The sequence below is a fragment of the Brachionichthys hirsutus genome, chromosome 3 (genome assembly GCF_040956055.1).
Source record: "Brachionichthys hirsutus isolate HB-005 chromosome 3, CSIRO-AGI_Bhir_v1, whole genome shotgun sequence".
Taxonomy (NCBI): domain Eukaryota; kingdom Metazoa; phylum Chordata; class Actinopteri; order Lophiiformes; family Brachionichthyidae; genus Brachionichthys; species Brachionichthys hirsutus.
In genome coordinates this window covers 2,405,084-2,420,960 of record NC_090899.1, presented here as the reverse complement: position 1 = coordinate 2,420,960, position 15,877 = coordinate 2,405,084, and the positions used below count along the sequence as shown (strand labels likewise).

At 44.2% G+C, this 15,877-nt stretch overlaps 2 protein-coding genes across 2 annotated transcripts; one reads left to right on the top strand and one right to left on the bottom strand.

Moving 5' to 3' along the window:
• On the top strand, nt 1–11,944 carry fli1rs (Fli-1 proto-oncogene, ETS transcription factor-related sequence). Its single transcript, XM_068757060.1, has 10 exons — nt 1–120; nt 5,166–5,371; nt 5,913–6,079; nt 6,980–7,183; nt 8,255–8,332; nt 9,014–9,082; nt 9,209–9,271; nt 10,504–10,551; nt 10,794–10,880; nt 11,159–11,944. The coding sequence occupies exons 1-10, from the start codon at nt 103–105 to the stop codon at nt 11,683–11,685; spliced, it is 1,467 nt and encodes a 488-aa protein (XP_068613161.1). The 5' UTR covers nt 1–102; the 3' UTR covers nt 11,686–11,944.
• Nucleotides 11,945–12,370: 426 nt separating this feature from the next.
• On the bottom strand, nt 12,371–15,172 carry zp3d.2 (zona pellucida glycoprotein 3d tandem duplicate 2). Its single transcript, XM_068757460.1, has 8 exons — nt 14,738–15,172; nt 14,151–14,263; nt 13,969–14,072; nt 13,669–13,843; nt 13,490–13,595; nt 13,230–13,315; nt 13,081–13,154; nt 12,371–12,642 (listed from the first exon to the last, which is right to left on the bottom strand). The coding sequence occupies exons 1-8, from the start codon at nt 15,170–15,172 to the stop codon at nt 12,371–12,373; spliced, it is 1,365 nt and encodes a 454-aa protein (XP_068613561.1).
• Nucleotides 15,173–15,877: the final 705 nt, after the last annotated feature.

The following is a 15,877-nucleotide window of genomic DNA, read 5'->3' as shown; positions in this document are numbered from 1 at the left end:
GAGCCAATGAAGCCCTGCGTGCATTGAAGTGAGGTTAAGAAGCTAAATTAGCCGTAACAGCTGCGGGAACGACTAAATGACATAAAGTGCGCGGCTGCTGCGATGGACTGCACCATAAAGGTACGTGTTTGCGTCGCTGGAGGTGAACCTGCGAGGCGGGCCACCCACGCCACGCAGCGCGCAGCCTGCTGAGTGGGAGAAGGCGGTGATGCGAGCTCCCCACTCTTTCCTTCTTGTACAAAATTTCCTCTTCCTTCCCGTTCGTGGTTGAATGTCAGCTCTATAATAGCACGACGAACCGCTTCGTCTTTACAGTCAGGTTAAAACAGTAATTGGTGGCCGGTTACGCGCGTAAAAAAAAGGATTACATTTTTTTCCCCCCATGATCGAACCAGCATTAACAAAAACAGAAATTAGGACACCAAACATCTGGCGGGTTTATGAAGTGTTTTCTTTGTGATTATCCACGTTAATGAATTAAGGCATGCGTGACTTCATCGGTGGCGCACACGGCAGGTGTCCGTGAGGGCGCGCCGTGGATCAACTTGGATGCAGCGAGGGTTGTTGTTATTTTTTAAAGAACCGGAGGATCCACTTCCACCTGACTGCGGGTATATTTCACATTTCAACACAGATACATCTGACTGGGCGACCAAAAACACGGTTTCGCTGTCTTTATTTAAAATTGCAGAAATAAAGGCCTCGATTCGAAAAGCTCTTTTCGATCCAATGAACACTTTGAAGTGATTATTCCTCAACGAAAGAAAAGGTTAAATTACTTCAATCGTTCCACCAGGTCACAGATATTTCATTTTTCCATTGGCCTCGGGGATTCGATTTTAATTTCTGCAATAAAGGCCCAAATTAACGCAAAGCTCGGGCTGTAATTTTAACGAAATATTAATATCCATATACTTGCTGTCTCCGAAACAATTATCATAATGAACCATACATTATGGTTCATAAACCAATAGTGAAATCAAGTGAATAAAGCGTTTATTGAGAGGCCTCGGGAGATTGAGGAACTCATGATTACGTCTTAAATTGGTCAATTCTCGTTCATTTCGTTCCACTAAATATTTATTTCGGTGTCTTTTGAGCTGTTTTCATTTTACCTATGGCATAGAATGGATTAAGATCGAACATCCAGAAACCTGGATCTATATTTAATAAATTGTTGCGCTGTTTAAACGCTGGGACGCGGACTGGATTCTTTGCTGATGACCAGTATTTTTTTTGTAGATAATTATTCTCCTGCAGTCTGTCGCGGCAGATTGTGCGTTGAGGGTTATTTTAAGTGTAATTTATAGCTGCAAACGGGAGCACTTGTCAGGTGTCGTTATCTGAACTCAACAGGCTTCCTGTCTCAAACCTCAGACTTTCCGCACACATTTCCGCTCCGTGGACTATAGAAAGAAAATGGCGAATATCTAACAAAGCCTCGACAGAAAGCAACATGGGTGGACAAAACTGCGTGCTTTTAACTCCACGCAGGGCGGAGGTTTGTGAGAACCGGGCCTGCGCCGCTGGGTTTGCGGCCTGCAAGAGGCCTGCGTGCGCTGCCAGCCTCCAAACTGTGAAAACCGCATCTTCTGTTTGTGTAGCTGAGCAGAAAGCAGCTGCTCAGCCTTTTGCAAAATCAGCTTGACTTAACTTTTACTTCTGCTTTCTGCTGATGACATGCGCACAACAGGCTGTGCCTTTGCACAACTCGATCTCTGGCCCTAACCTCGTTTTATGTTTTTAATCCTTATGGTTTTATCCTCCAGGCCGAGTGAGGTGTTTGTCATTAATCTACAAACAGCAAGGAACATGAAAAAAACAAAAACACACATAAACATTTTAAAATACACACTGGGTCTAGTTTAAATCCATAGTGACGTGTCAGTATCAGATTAATTCTGATTAATTCTGATTAAAATATTTCTGAATGAAATTATGATCGATGATGCTGACCAAAATATGTGAACAAATCAGCCTCTTCAGTCCATCACAATCAATAAATAAACATTAAATATACACGTTTTGTCCACATTCTTGGTTCTGGGCCCCATTTTGAATAGTGATCCATTTAAATGAAGACGTGGTTATTTACCTGAAACAACAGGACGATAAAACCGCTTTTATCTTAAGTTTGTGAGGAAAAAAAAGAAGTTCTGGAATCCTATAGATTTGGAATCTCCAAAAATATATAATCTGTCAATGCCAACTTGACCTTTAGGAGATTTTCACTGATATTTAAGAAAACAGTTTGCACAATAATCAATAACGAGAATAAATGTTAGTCTTTTTCCCCAAAGGGGCTCCAGCCAATTAAGAAACCCCTTAACTGTAAGGGTCAGGCTTAGGCTGATTAGGCTGCTGATCAATTTACTGTAAAATAATATCTAACAGCCACAAAACTTCACCAAGTAAACATTTTTATCCATCACCTATTTTATTAAGAAGGTGTCTTTAAATTGTATACCAACCCCCCCCCCCCCCCCCCCCCCCATCCGATTCATATTCACCCATCATTATCCCATTCAGGTTTTATCCATCTTGATATTTAAAGGACAAATACTTTCAAAAAAAATGTGGAACCACAACATTCGAGTTGGTACTATATGAAGTTAAAATGGTGGTGTTGACATTAGATTTCACCTTTTCACCGATACAGTTTAAATTATTTCCTGAATATAAGCGGATAGAAGTTTGTGTCGTAAACAGAAGCTTTTGGTTTTTGGGTCAGGCTGCATGATGCAAACCACCAAAGCTGCTGACTTGAAGCCTTGTCAAGAGTTTCCATGCATGGAGGACTTTGTGTTTGTCGTTCTGACAGCAAGCGAAAACGTTGGAGTGTTTACAACCGAGCGGTGTAAAGTGGAGGCACACAATCTGACATTATCGGCCCCCAAGAAGGAGATGTTTTGTGACACTGCATGAGCAGCAGTCGACTGAAACAGGAAGTCAGTTGTGGCTCCGGCGGTCAGGCCGCATTTTGGTATATTTGTGATCAGTGTGCAGAGAAAAGAGAGAGAGAGGCAGAGAGCTCATGGGGAAGATAAAGAAAACGCGGGAGTGCATCTTTGTGGTTATAAAAACAAGAGCTGCGCTGACATCTTGTTATAAGAGCGGCTGCTAGTTGTGATAATATCGACAGTTTGTGTGCTGAGCACCCCAAAAAACAAACTATCTTTAACCGAGGCCGAGAACCATTTACTGTTTGCTCGTGTGACTTTGATGCCAGCGGCCTCCAACCCGACTGTTTCACTTCTGCACAGAGAAAAGGGCGTCTGGAGGAGGACTGGGCTAAAGAGCAGAACCGCAACAGAAGCAATTCAAACAGGCAGTGGGGGATCTTACTGACTGTTTCGTATCTGGAAGTGCTAAAAATGGGAATAAAGTGGTTTGTGGCCCACCGGAGAGACATTCCTGGAGTCTGATAAATTGCCTGTGATGTCATTAAAGTCAACGTTTACTGGGGCTGAAGACAAATCTGTTTGGTTTTAATTAGGAAGGTGAAGATTTAAAGGCCTCTTTAACCCACTTTCTCATCTCTGTTGAGGCTAACTAGCAGCTGCTAACATACACACCCAGTTCTCTGACTCATCTGCTGGCCAGACAGGTGCATTGTGGGTGATGTAGGCACGGGAGAAGATGAACGTGCCAACCTTTCTCAGCTTTTGATGAATCTTTATCCCGTGAGCGAGACAAAAGTCCATTTGCTCTCTTTCTTCTTTGAATTTCACACATTTCTTTAATTTAATACGAAAATCAGTCTCAGTTTCTGCAGCTCAAACCGTTTTCCGCGTGCTTCATAAAGTATCTTATTGCACAGCAGCAAACGCTCCAGCGGGTTGCTTCAACCCCACACGTTGAGCTCTCTATCAGTTTGTCTGCAGCTTTCAGGAAATGCCAAACTGTGTGCCATGCATTAAGATGCGAACAATGCTCAGGCAACAACTGAGCTAAAAAAAAAACACACACGCACAGGCAAAACAAAAAGAAAAAGCACAAAGCAAAGCCGACACTTCAATCAAGGCTACGCTGCTCCCGCTGGCCAGTGAACCCGACCCCCCCCTCTCCTCCCCTGACCACAGGGCCTTCAGGGTTGTTTTCCAGCTTTAAAATGACACACATTTTTTACATCGTGCCCCCCCCCCTCCTCCACCATTTCCTCTCTCTTAGCTTGTGCCAAAAGGTTCTCCTGCACATGGAGGCCAGGTTTCCTGTAGGCCACTGAAAAAAGCTCGGCACTGACGTACGAGGCCCGAAGACAATGCTCCTCTCCTCTAAACAAACACAGAGTCGGACCCGCTCAGAGTCGCATCACGTAGGCATAATCTGAGTAGCAGATGGAGCAGCAGGTCCAGTTTGGGCCAATCTCAGGTGCCATCTTGGGGAGTTTTTGGAGGGTGTCTGTAGGTGCTTAAAGGTAGACTTCAAGGATCCACCTTGAACACCCCCACTCCCCTCTACAACCCCGATCCTAACGACAAAATAAAAATGTGGTTCAGGTTTCTGATGTACTTTCAGATTAGACCGCCGTGTGATCGGCTTTACGCAGTTTCTAAACAGTTTTCTTATCATTTCATTTCTGGGTATTTTTCAAAGTGGTTTCATAATCTCCGGTCTTGCTGGCTGTCGAGATTAGACAGTTTTTTATATATATATATATTTATATAATTACATGCAATCCAGAGGAATTTCGAGAAATTTTGTGTGCAGGTTTTTTCTTTGAAAGCATTAGATTGGAGGTTGGACAAAGAAGCATGTGCTCGACGGTGCTGGATGCAACCCCTTATTATTCCACGTACCAAAATACTAAACTGGGAGGACTGGCTGGATTAAAGAGCACTGATAAAATGTAAAAACATCTGTTTGATATGATGCTTTATTTGAATTTCTTTGGTATATTCATTGAAAACTATGATTATTGACGTTCTTTTTGGATCAAATCGGATTAACTTTAAGACTTCGATGTAAAACTCCAATATCTGAATCTTTATAGCCTTACTTATTGTTATTGCTCTTACAGCTAATGGGATTTGACATCTGTTCACATTCACCGAAGCCTCTCAGGTGGATCACACTTCTCCATCTACGGGTGGAAAATGTCAGTTTCCACAGGTTGTGACCCGGCGCATCAAACAGACACTGACCCCTGCGGTTCTGTTGGACAGGAAGCGTTGTCCGTGGTGAGTGAGGATCAACCCATATTCGAGCCGGCCTACAGCGCTGCGCCGGCCATGCACATGAAGGCCGAGATGACGTCGCCTGTCGGGTTCGCCCAGGCCTCCAAGCCGAGTCCCGAGCCCGCCGAGCCGGAGTGGGTGGGATCAGCAGGGCAAAACCCTGGGAAAAGAGCCGAGCACGTCAATGGAACCAGGTGAGTCAGGGCAGGCCGAGACGTCCGGGGGGGGGGGGGGACCAAAAGGTTCCTGAATGAGCCGCTTCAACTTCCCGGGGGGGGTTCCAGCTTGTTTACCCAACGCAGCCGTTTGTCCATTGTTGAACAACCATCACTGACGAAATTTAAGGAAAAGGATTTGTCAGAGGTGCAAAGTAAAAGAGTACGTTTACTAAAGTACTAAAGTTTTCGTTACAGCTGAACGGAGCAATGTTGAAAACAAGTTAGATCGAAGACGTTTCTCCTCTCATCCAAGATGCGTCTTCAGTTCTGAGAGACTGGTAGAGAGTTTAGATACTTAAACTCTCGTTGAAGCAGAAAACACCGAAACAAAGAAGGGACCGAAACCACCAAGGCAATCAGACTCCCCCAGGAGCATTAGCATTTCCTTTATGAATGCTAATGCTCCCCGGCAGTCGTGAAACCCGAGTAGCGAATTGAGTTATAGACGAGATTACTCCCCTACACTTCTCTACAACGTGACTAAAACCGCAGCGTAATGTTTTCTCCGCTCTCCAAGCCGTGAATCTCCCGTGGACTGCAGCGTCACCAAGCGCTCCAGACACATGAGCAGCGACGAGGGTCCGCTGTCGTACCAGCCCTCGTACGCGGAGCCTCGGGTCGGCACCCCGAGCACCACCCCGCCCAGCAGCGCCACAGAGGAGAAGAGGGTCATTGTGCCGGCAGGTGAGTCTGGTCACTCCGTCACCTTCCATCCATCCTCCAGCCTGCATCCCTTTTTCTCCCAGCTATAACTAACAACTGTTTGATGCTCTCCGGAAGTCCGGAAGGACTTTGACCTTCCAAAGTGGAATTAACTTCTCAGCATTATAAAGTAAACATGTTTTGTGCTGCAAAAGTAAGAAAATCTTTATTTTATAAAGATTTGCATCAGTGCATTAAAAAAAAAATCAAGCAATCTGACAACAGACTTGAGGATCAATTCCCATTTTTTTTTTTACTGTTACCTTCCGGAGAGACTCATAAAATAGCCGTTTATTCATGGGCACCTTTCAGGGAATTAGATCTCACCTCAGAAGGCGTCCAGGGATTGTTTAAGATTCAGCTCCGAGATTCATCAATGAGTCACCGGCATCGTTGCTCTGCTTCATAATGCACGGATGTTGCATCACAGTCGCTGGGGCTGACCAAGGACATTGGGTCCCGGAGGGTGTGGCCGAATATTACTGTTAAATCGCAGTCATTGTTTTCTACTGGAAGTGAGCTTGTTTTCCCGACATCCTACTGGTGAAATGATTTTGAAACGTGCCGAGAGTCCAACTTCAGCCTGAAATGTTTTCAAAAATGTCTGATGGGTTGAAACAAAAGAAAATATTTTTAAAATATATACATTTAGCATAGCTTATTATTTAATTCTCGGTCATTACAAGGCTTTTTTTTTTTTAAACTAGAAGTGATGATCTGTTTTGGATGTGACCCACCATCAATTTGACATTTTATCCACTATAACTCGTACTACAATCTGCTGCCGGTTAGCTCAGGCCTCTTCTGTTTATCACAGCCACCATTTTCACTGTTTCTTTAAGTTCTTTATCGATTTATGTGCAATTCTCCGCTTCCTATCAGACCCTGAGGTTTGGACCCATGACCATGTGAGACAGTGGCTGGACTGGGCCATCAAGGAGTACGTCCTGGAGGAGGTGGACGTCATCCTCTTCCAAACGCTGGATGGCAAGGCCTTGTGCAAAATGACCAAGGACGACATGATGCGCCTCACGTCGTCCTACAACGCAGACATCCTGCTCTCGCACCTCAGTTACCTCCGGCAGAGTAAGGCTCTCCACTCGTCTCGGGCTTCTCTCGCTCTCCGGCTGATAGCATCGCCTGTTTTTGACAGCGTCAAAGCGTTTCATTGTTCTGCTACAAGTGTTTTACCTGCCCAAAATAAACTCCGATCTAAGGCTAAGGGGGGGGGGGGGGGGGCATTCTTATAAAATATGCACCATTCACTTTTGATGGTGATCAACTATGTGCCGCATTTAGAATTTTTTTCACTTTATAATCATTGCAGAAAATGTGATTTCCAGTATTTTTTTTCCACATTAGAATATGAATATGTTACTGAATAAATATCACTGAGGAAAATCTTTGGAAACATATTCCGGATAAATGTTAAATTTTTTCAATCAATTTACTTAAAAAAACCAAAACATTTAAATGTTCACCATGCGTTAAGCCAACATCATTTGACGATGACACATAAATTCAACCCAATCAAGAATGTAAAATAAATAAATAAAAGAATAATCTTATAAGAACACTAATGAGAGCTTTCTTAACCCCTCTGTTGGGGAACTTGATATCATTTGAGGCTGAAGTTAATCAATTTTGTTTAGAATTTGATGTCTTCATTAAATGATGCAAAAACGGTTGCTCTTGGCTCATGCAGGTTTGGACATTCTTGCTCTGTGTTGTCATGCTTTCTGCCGCGTTGCATCATTCTGCAGCGTTTATGACAGCAGCAGGAGGTTACCTCTCACTTACAAATGCTGCAAGAAGTTCAGTGGCCATGTTCCAGTCTGGTTTTTACTGTAGCATGAAAGTAAACAAGAGAAGGAGAACAAAAGTCTCAGCTCCTTCTTACGAATGCTATGAATGATGTACTGAGGTGAGATATATGATAAGGTGAGAGGAGCTGAGCCAAAGACGTGATGGGAAGATGGCGAGGTAAGAAAAGATGAGGCAAGGATGAGACAGAAGGACCTAGCAGCTGAAAAACATTCAACAGCAGGACTGAACTAGTACAACAGTATATATGTTGTGTGTGTGTGTGTGTGTGTGTGTGTGTGTGTGTGTGTGTGTGTGTTTAGCATTGTAACACGCTTTTGGCCTTTGCTTCAGGTAGCCCCACCTTCTCATACTCCACCACTTCGACCAGCAACACTCCACCACAACAGCCCAGACTACAGGTGAAAGCAGGTGAGATCTTCCAATAGGCTTTCATATTCACCTTAAAAAGACATTTCCACAGCGGTTTCCTCAGGAACATTTTTGTTGTAATTTCACTCAAGGAATTTTTGCCCCCTGATTTTCTCATTTCCTTTGAGTTGGGTGGGGTTTTGTGATGTCACAAGCTCCTGTGCGCCAATCAGGATGTACTAGCAATATTTACATTGAGATGTAATGACAGCTGTTTTTGGCTTTAGGAAGTATGAGGTTGAATGCAGGACTTTTACTTGTAAAGTCGTTTTTCAGATGTCAGAATCACCAAAGCACAAACCACTCGAACGATTCGGGGTTATAAAATGTGTCTCACAGAGTTTCAAGGGTCTATAAGTCTCCTTTGCACAACACTGGTCTCATTAAACAAAACACTGATGAATCCAAAACTCAACAGCCAGTTTCAGACAGGAAACAGCTGCACTGGTGCAGGAAATGGGGGGTATGGGTCCGGCCCCTGGGACAGAATTCACCATCTTGTGTCCTGAACAAAACAACGCATGTCCAGAAGCTATGGGCCATCTTCAGGACCTCTAAACTCTTATTGTCCTGGACTCCATATACTGACTTCCTTCCTACCATGTCTGAAGTGTCCACTCTAAAGTCTTTCAATTCCTCAAAGCAGAATTCAGTGTCTCGCCCTTGTGCTTTTGTGTGCAGAGAGCAGTTTTGAGGAGATCGGTCGCAGGAACAGCTGGCCGGCAAACACCATGACTGCAGTGCCAAAAGGTAGGACAACAAAAAAAAACAGTCGCTGACATGAAACCAACAGTTCCCCCATGGAAAGCTTTGAGTTTCAGCTGCATCTCAGGATGACAAGAACTTCTCTTAAGTCATTTGATTTTTCATTCGCAGGTCCATCTATGGAGCACCAAACCAGCACAAGAGTCACAGAGCCTGCTCCAAGAATCGTGCAAGGTATAAACATTCATTCGTTTTCCGGAACACTTTTATTTTAGCCCTATTACAGCAATCTAAGGGCAAAGAGGCATGGGTACACCCTGGACAAGCCGCCAGTTCACAAATAATAGCCAACAAACAATTTAACTGAATCTGCAAAACAAATACTAACTGAAGTTGTCAAATAAAATGCACTTAAGTGCAATTAAATGGTCGAGAAAATCCTACTTCTTTGAATTTCAACAGCGGATATTAAGAATTATGACACCAAAATTAAAATATTTGCTTCAAATAGAATATTTAGAAATAATGGCTGATCGCTACGACAGGCTTTATGTTTTAGATTGGCTGGTTGGCAAACATCTTCTACCTTTTACTAAACTCAAAGTACAAAATAGGTGATGGGACTTTCCCCAATAATTTATTTATAAAGCCGAAAGTATCAGTCAATGTGACATTTTGCAAGGAGATGGAAAGTGGAGGTGTCACCAAAGTCGCAGTAATTCATTCTGAAAGGAAAGTGAGTGTTTAAAGCCAAAGTTCATAAAAGATACAGCCAAAGATTGTGGAGATAGTTCACGGGGTCACAAAGTCTCTTGATGTTGCATGAAGGAAAAGTCAAGGAATTCACAAAACCAGAGATTTAAAGGCATTAAAGTTTACATTCTTGGGGGATTTGTCAACATCAAGGCTCAATGGATTAATAAAAGCCTTTGGAGAGCGCAGACCTCCGCCAAGCACCTCAGTGACCCATATTGTGATTTACACTTAAACGTATAGTCCAACATTTTTTGACCATGAAAGCGCTGAAGCGTTTTCAGAAAACAAGAAACATTTATAGTGTAGGAAATTTTCCATTAGGAATTCCCGATAGTTTTGATTAGAAAAATCTCGATAATATCCGCAATCCAGATCCAGATGAAATTCGGTGGTAAGATAGAGGCCACCGCCCTACATGATTGCGACAAATCCCAGAAACATTGGTCAATAATTGACCAAGACTTTGAGGAAAATATTTTGAAGTTCCATTGATTGCCATTGTAATGAACATTTCAGTGATCCAGAATCTCTCCTGGATCATCGCCGTAATTTAATCATTGGTTCCTGAAAATGTTATCAAGGTCCCTCTATTACTTTTTGAGTTACGTTGCTACAAGATAGACAGATAAATGGCGGCAAAACCACAACCTCCTTGGTGGAGGTGAAGATCCGGAAAAAGTCAAGCGTACATATCTTTTTGTTCTTTACAGATCCGTATCAGACACTGGGGCCCCTGAGCAGTCGACTAGCCAACCCAGGTGAGAATCTAAACCCCCCCACAAACTAAACCGAGGACGATGACACAAATGAGGCCTTTACACTGTCTGCTTTGGCAGCGCGTGAGACAAGCAAGGGAGGGCAGTCACGGGCGCGCTAAATTTCCAAAATGGAGCGAAACATCAAGCAACACCTGTCAGCAGAATTGCATCACGCTTACAGTGAGACAAAATCCGGCTTCCCTCTCACCGAAATGACTGTTTGCCCTGCTGTTTCCTCACAGAAGGCCAAGCCCTCAGCTCATCCAAGAACCGAACGGGCAAACAAAGTCCATACAAGCTCCCTGACCCCAGCGCTCACAGGCCTGTGGGTAGGTTTTCTGCCCCGATGCCAGTTCGCTTTCTCCAAGCCACGCAGTGAAAAGGTCACATTTGCTGTCATAGTACCGGTACTGCTAGGAAGGAAACGGTCTACGACCAAAAACCCTTAGCGAAGACAACCCCCCCGACAGTAGCTGGAGTAAACCAGGACGTCTGGCTTTTTTACTTTACTCGACACAAGCGTTTCACCGAGCTGACTGTGTCCAAATAGCAAAGCCAGTCGCTATATGGTTAACCCCCCCCCCCCCCCTAATTTATTTTCGACCAGGTTCAGGGCAGATCCAGCTGTGGCAGTTCCTGCTGGAGCTGCTCTCCGACAGCAACAACGCGGGCATCATCACCTGGGAGGGCACCAATGGCGAGTTCAAGATGACCGACCCAGACGAGGTGGCCAAACGCTGGGGCGAGCGCAAGAGCAAGCCCAACATGAACTACGACAAGCTGAGCCGAGCGTTGCGCTACTACTACGACAAGAACATCATGACGAAGGTGCACGGCAAGCGCTACGCCTATAAATTTGACTTCCAGGGCATCTCGCAGGCACACCAGAACCACTCGGCAGAAGGGGGGCTCGTCAAGTACCAGACTGAGATGTCTTACGCCCAGCCCTATCACAGCCATCAACCCAAAATGAACTTCATGGGTAGCCATCCGGCACCTATGCCCGTATCCCCTGGAAATTATTTCAGCCCTCCGCCGACGACGTACTGGAACTCACCCAGCAGCCCCATGTACCCCGGGACGGCCATGGCCAGACATCCCGCCACCCACTCCCATCTCAGCTCGTACTACTGAGGGACGGTGCGTGTCCAACCTGAACGGGACAACCTGAATGTGGTAGAAACGCACGAGACTCCGTCAAGGATGCACCCGAGCTGACCCCTGCCCGAAATGAAGGTGCGAATGGCGTGTCGCGATCTCGTCTTCGTCACAATTGTAAACCCCGGACAAACCACGAGGCTAAATTAACTCCACGATGAACGGAAAGGGTTTTTTTTATACTCCTCTAAGGATTTCCACAAAAGTACTGGTGACACAATGTACTATTGGTTATTCAGGCATTATGAAAGCAAGTTTATTTTGTAAGTACTTTTGTCCGATAGTCCTGCTGTAAAGGCCATAGTCATAGGTTTTAAAGTTTTACACAACAGTTTGTAACTATTTTATTCACTTAATGGGTCAAAACTGCAGTTAGCATATTCACTGACCCGACGTTTGTAAAAGAAGAATTGTACAGAATGACTGTCACTTAGCAACTTAACATTTAAGCAATGTAAAACTAATAAATAATGCTCGTACCGAAACCTGGAATCCTGCAAGTTTTATTGTTCGTCAGTTATTTGAGCTGAGAGGAAAGACCAAAGAGACACAATCTGTCCGATCAACCCTGCGGTACAACGTTGAGTCTGTTGCGTTGTGTTCGCCAGGAGTCGTTGAAAGAGCCACCAGGACAGAAACACGCTGCAGATCGTCAGGTTTATTAGTCGAACTCAAAGATGTCTTCAAATATAATGCGAGGTGGTGCGTCCTGCTCCGCCTCCACAACAGCAGAGCCCTTCACCCGCTGCTCCTCGCCTTCCTTCTCCACCAACGCCGCTCCTCCTCCTCCCAACGGCCTCTCTGATCCCTCCACCAGTCGCTCCTCAGGCGGTGAAGTCGTCCTCCTTTTAGCCAGGTCGCCGCTCGGCCGTGCGTCTTCTGCTCTTGTCGTCGTCACGGGAGACGCCATCCTGCTGCTGATGATTACGGTGGCTGCAAAATGTTGATTTTTTATTTATTTTTTTGATCATTTGCATTTAATTTCTACAGTAATACAGAATACAATTAAAAAGAAAAAACTTCAACACACAGGAGGAAGGTTTTCTCCAAATTGTGGAAAAAATATATCCATTAATTTCTTACACTTAAGCTTAAAAACATAACGGTGTACTCTATTTTGCAGTGAACTCCTGTAAAGGAAGAGCTTAATTTAAGCTCAACAAATGAATTTTTGATTTTTATTCCCTGAATAAGACATCAAGAATGGACAAAAAGAAGACACTTCATAATGCTACTTGTGTACACAATAAAAAAAAAATCTCCTTCTGTCAACTTGTTGTTTTTTTTTAAATAATGATTGATAATTTCTCCACATTTGTTCAACAACAACAACAAGCCATGTTTTATTGTGGAAAATAAGGGAGGTCTCACCTGTGGAAGCAGCAAAGCTGCATTTGGAGTCACAGCAGGAACACACGGAGTCGGACCCATACAGCTCAACCCACCTAAGAAAAGACTTGTTAGGAATTACGAAGCACTTTTTATTTCTCAGTCTGTAAAAAAAAACCAAACTGATTAACCTTCTTGCTTTTCTGTTGTAGTTGCAGGACTTGGCGATCGCCGTTGGAGCGGAGCCGTTCACAGACATGGAGCAGTGCATGAAGAGCTGCCATAGGATCCGATCACAGGATTCCCCACCGGAGTTCAAACAAAAACAAACAGGAAAATCAGAAATCTGAAGTGAGCTGTGGGCGGACCTCTATTAAACACATTAGATATTTACAGGTGGATGAAGGGTGGGGCTTAGAGAAATATGACCAGGAAGCAATTCTCTGTTCACCTGGTCTGTCATTCCAGTGAAGACAAAAGCGTCCAGGGTGAATCTCACAATATTGGGTTTGTACGGGACGAATCTGGAGCGACTCGCCCTGCTTTTGAGCATGCACCTTTAACGGAGGGAGAGAAACCCTGAACGTCACACCTCTTCTACAATTTAGACACCTGCTAACTCTGTCCTACCCAAAGTTTGTCACAATTGGAGACTGAGGCGCAGAGGCGGGGGACTCCTCAGGAGTTACGTGGCAGGAGTGGACGTATAGTCTTTTGTCTTGGGACATGGACAGAGCTTCAGCCTCAAAGTACATGGGCGTCCCTAGAGTGTAATGTTGTGATGGGGAAAGCCGCTCCCACCGAGCTGAAAGACGTAAGGAAGAGGACACAATTCCATTTCGATCGCCAGGGCAACGTCTCTTCATTCTTTTTTTTTTATGTTTGCATAGAAACACATGGATACATAAACTGAGATGAATCATTTTTTACCATTTCTTGGAGTCAGGATGAATTTTGCTTTGTTCCTTGTCGGTTTGAAGATCTGGCGCATCCGCGTCTTTGGTGTGTAACCAATTTTGTAGGAGTTGTGGTACCTAAACACAGTAAATACATGGTACAGCTTAAATCAATGTTACCAATAAGTTCCACTGACCCTTCTTTCACAGTCCTACCTGTTATAATAGCATTCGACAGGCAGGCTGAAGGGCGCGGCTCGCCTGATGGGCCCTTGGAGCCTCGGAGCGTAATGGAGCGTATTTCTATAAACCATCTGGTGATTAGTGAGCTGCAAAACAAAACGGGTCAGCAGAATTATAAAACTTCCTTTCATCTCTAGAGTCTCTAGAATCTGTGTGACAAAATCCAGACAAACTGCACGGCTTGGAGCTCAATGCTAACATATTTGGGAACAGAATACGTACAGCCAATGCCAACGTAGCTCATTTTGGAAGTGCTGGAAAAAATGTAAAAAAAATTTTTTTATTAAAATTTAAAAAAAACATTTAATTTAAAAAAAATGAAGTTACTTTTTTTTTTTTAACATTCCCTTAGGAAAAATCTTGCCAAATTCCAAGGCAATCCATCCAATAGTTGCTCAAACTGGTGGATGGATCATGGATGATGGAGAGAAGCAGTCAAATCTGTTAAAATGGACGATGGAGATTCTTCAGTCATATTTTGAGAATCATCCAATCACGGATCGATCCTAATCTTTCGGCTCCAGCACCAAACGGCTCTGTCCGCGTCAGGGTGAGTTTACCTCGCGGATAGTTCCACACATGTTCAGGCCATATTCAAAATACAGATAGTCTTCTGTGGATCTACTGCTTTGACAGGTGCCCAGTTTGATCCGGGAGTTCATCTCTCCGCTGTCCAGAACGCTCTTCTGCACCTCCACCAGCATGTCGTTCACGCTGCACGAAATGTTTACGGAAACACCCGAAGCGCCGGGCGGGCTCGTGCTCGGCCGAATCGGGAATAGGACTTTCAGAAGTGGTTCGGGTAACGTTTCCGGTCCCGTGGCCGGTGCCGGGGAGAAATACTTCTTCTCCACCGGCGGTAGCCTCGAGTCCACAAACACGGGGAGGTGCAGGAGCGGCGGCGGCGGCGGAGACACCGACTCGGGCGTCGGTCGCGTCCGTCCATCCGCGGGGGACATCAGCAGCAACGAGACAAACAGCGAAAAGGAAAACATGTCCGGAGATACTGGTCTAAAATTGCACTTTTGGCTTGTATTTAAAGGTCTATACGTAAAAAAGCAACGTTAACCACAGGGCGTTATCAGTGACGTCAGGTGGACGGTAATCAGCAGCACCTGGTGGTCGGACAGTATGCGTAAATGGCGCACCCTGCTGGCGCATTGCGTCTTTATTTAAAACAGCAGGTGCGAATTGTTCATTGATTATTTTTTTCATCATTTTCACGGGCAGAAAGTTATGAATAACGTTATTAGATGTACGTTTCTGCGACGACACGGGAGAAAATATGTGAATCTTATCGCATTATTCAAATGAAAAATATCCATAATCTCTGAAGTCTGCTATTAAATACAATTAAGTTTCCCTTGGATCACAAATATCCGTGTTTAGGTTGTATATTTTTTAATTTGAGTTAATCCACAGATCAAATATGTCATTTATTTTATGCTTAGAGAAAGTACATTTTTGCAGTCAATGGTCACCTCTTCTTTAATTTAAAATTCTTGCTCATCAAAGGAGATATCTTTTTTGAAACTGGATAACTGAGTTTTCTGACTTCATGTCCAACATCTGCAGCCTCCATTGGTGAAGGTGAAGTTGATGGTATATCTTTCAGCAGTGACTCCACACAGGATGGGCAGGATGCAGCTCTTCTCCTGAAACCATTAAAAACATCAGTTTGGGATGGAATCATTAAAAAA

Bases quoted from the DNA above. Each gene is read 5' to 3' on its own strand.
- fli1rs (XM_068757060.1), top strand. The intron at 8,333-9,013 runs GTGAGATCTTCC...TTTTGTGTGCAG, and splicing joins CAGACTACAGGTGAAAGCAG to AGAGCAGTTTTGAGGAGATC. The intron at 9,272-10,503 runs GTATAAACATTC...TGTTCTTTACAG, and splicing joins TGCTCCAAGAATCGTGCAAG to ATCCGTATCAGACACTGGGG.
- zp3d.2 (XM_068757460.1), bottom strand. From the start codon at position 15,172: ATGTTTTCCTTTTCGCTGTTTGTCTCGTTGCTGCTGATGTCCCCCGCG. The intron at 14,073-14,150 runs GTAGGACTGTGA...TACTGTGTTTAG, and splicing joins GTCGAATGCTATTATAACAG to GTACCACAACTCCTACAAAA. The intron at 13,316-13,489 runs GTGAACAGAGAA...ATCCTATGGCAG, and splicing joins TCACTGGAATGACAGACCAG to CTCTTCATGCACTGCTCCAT.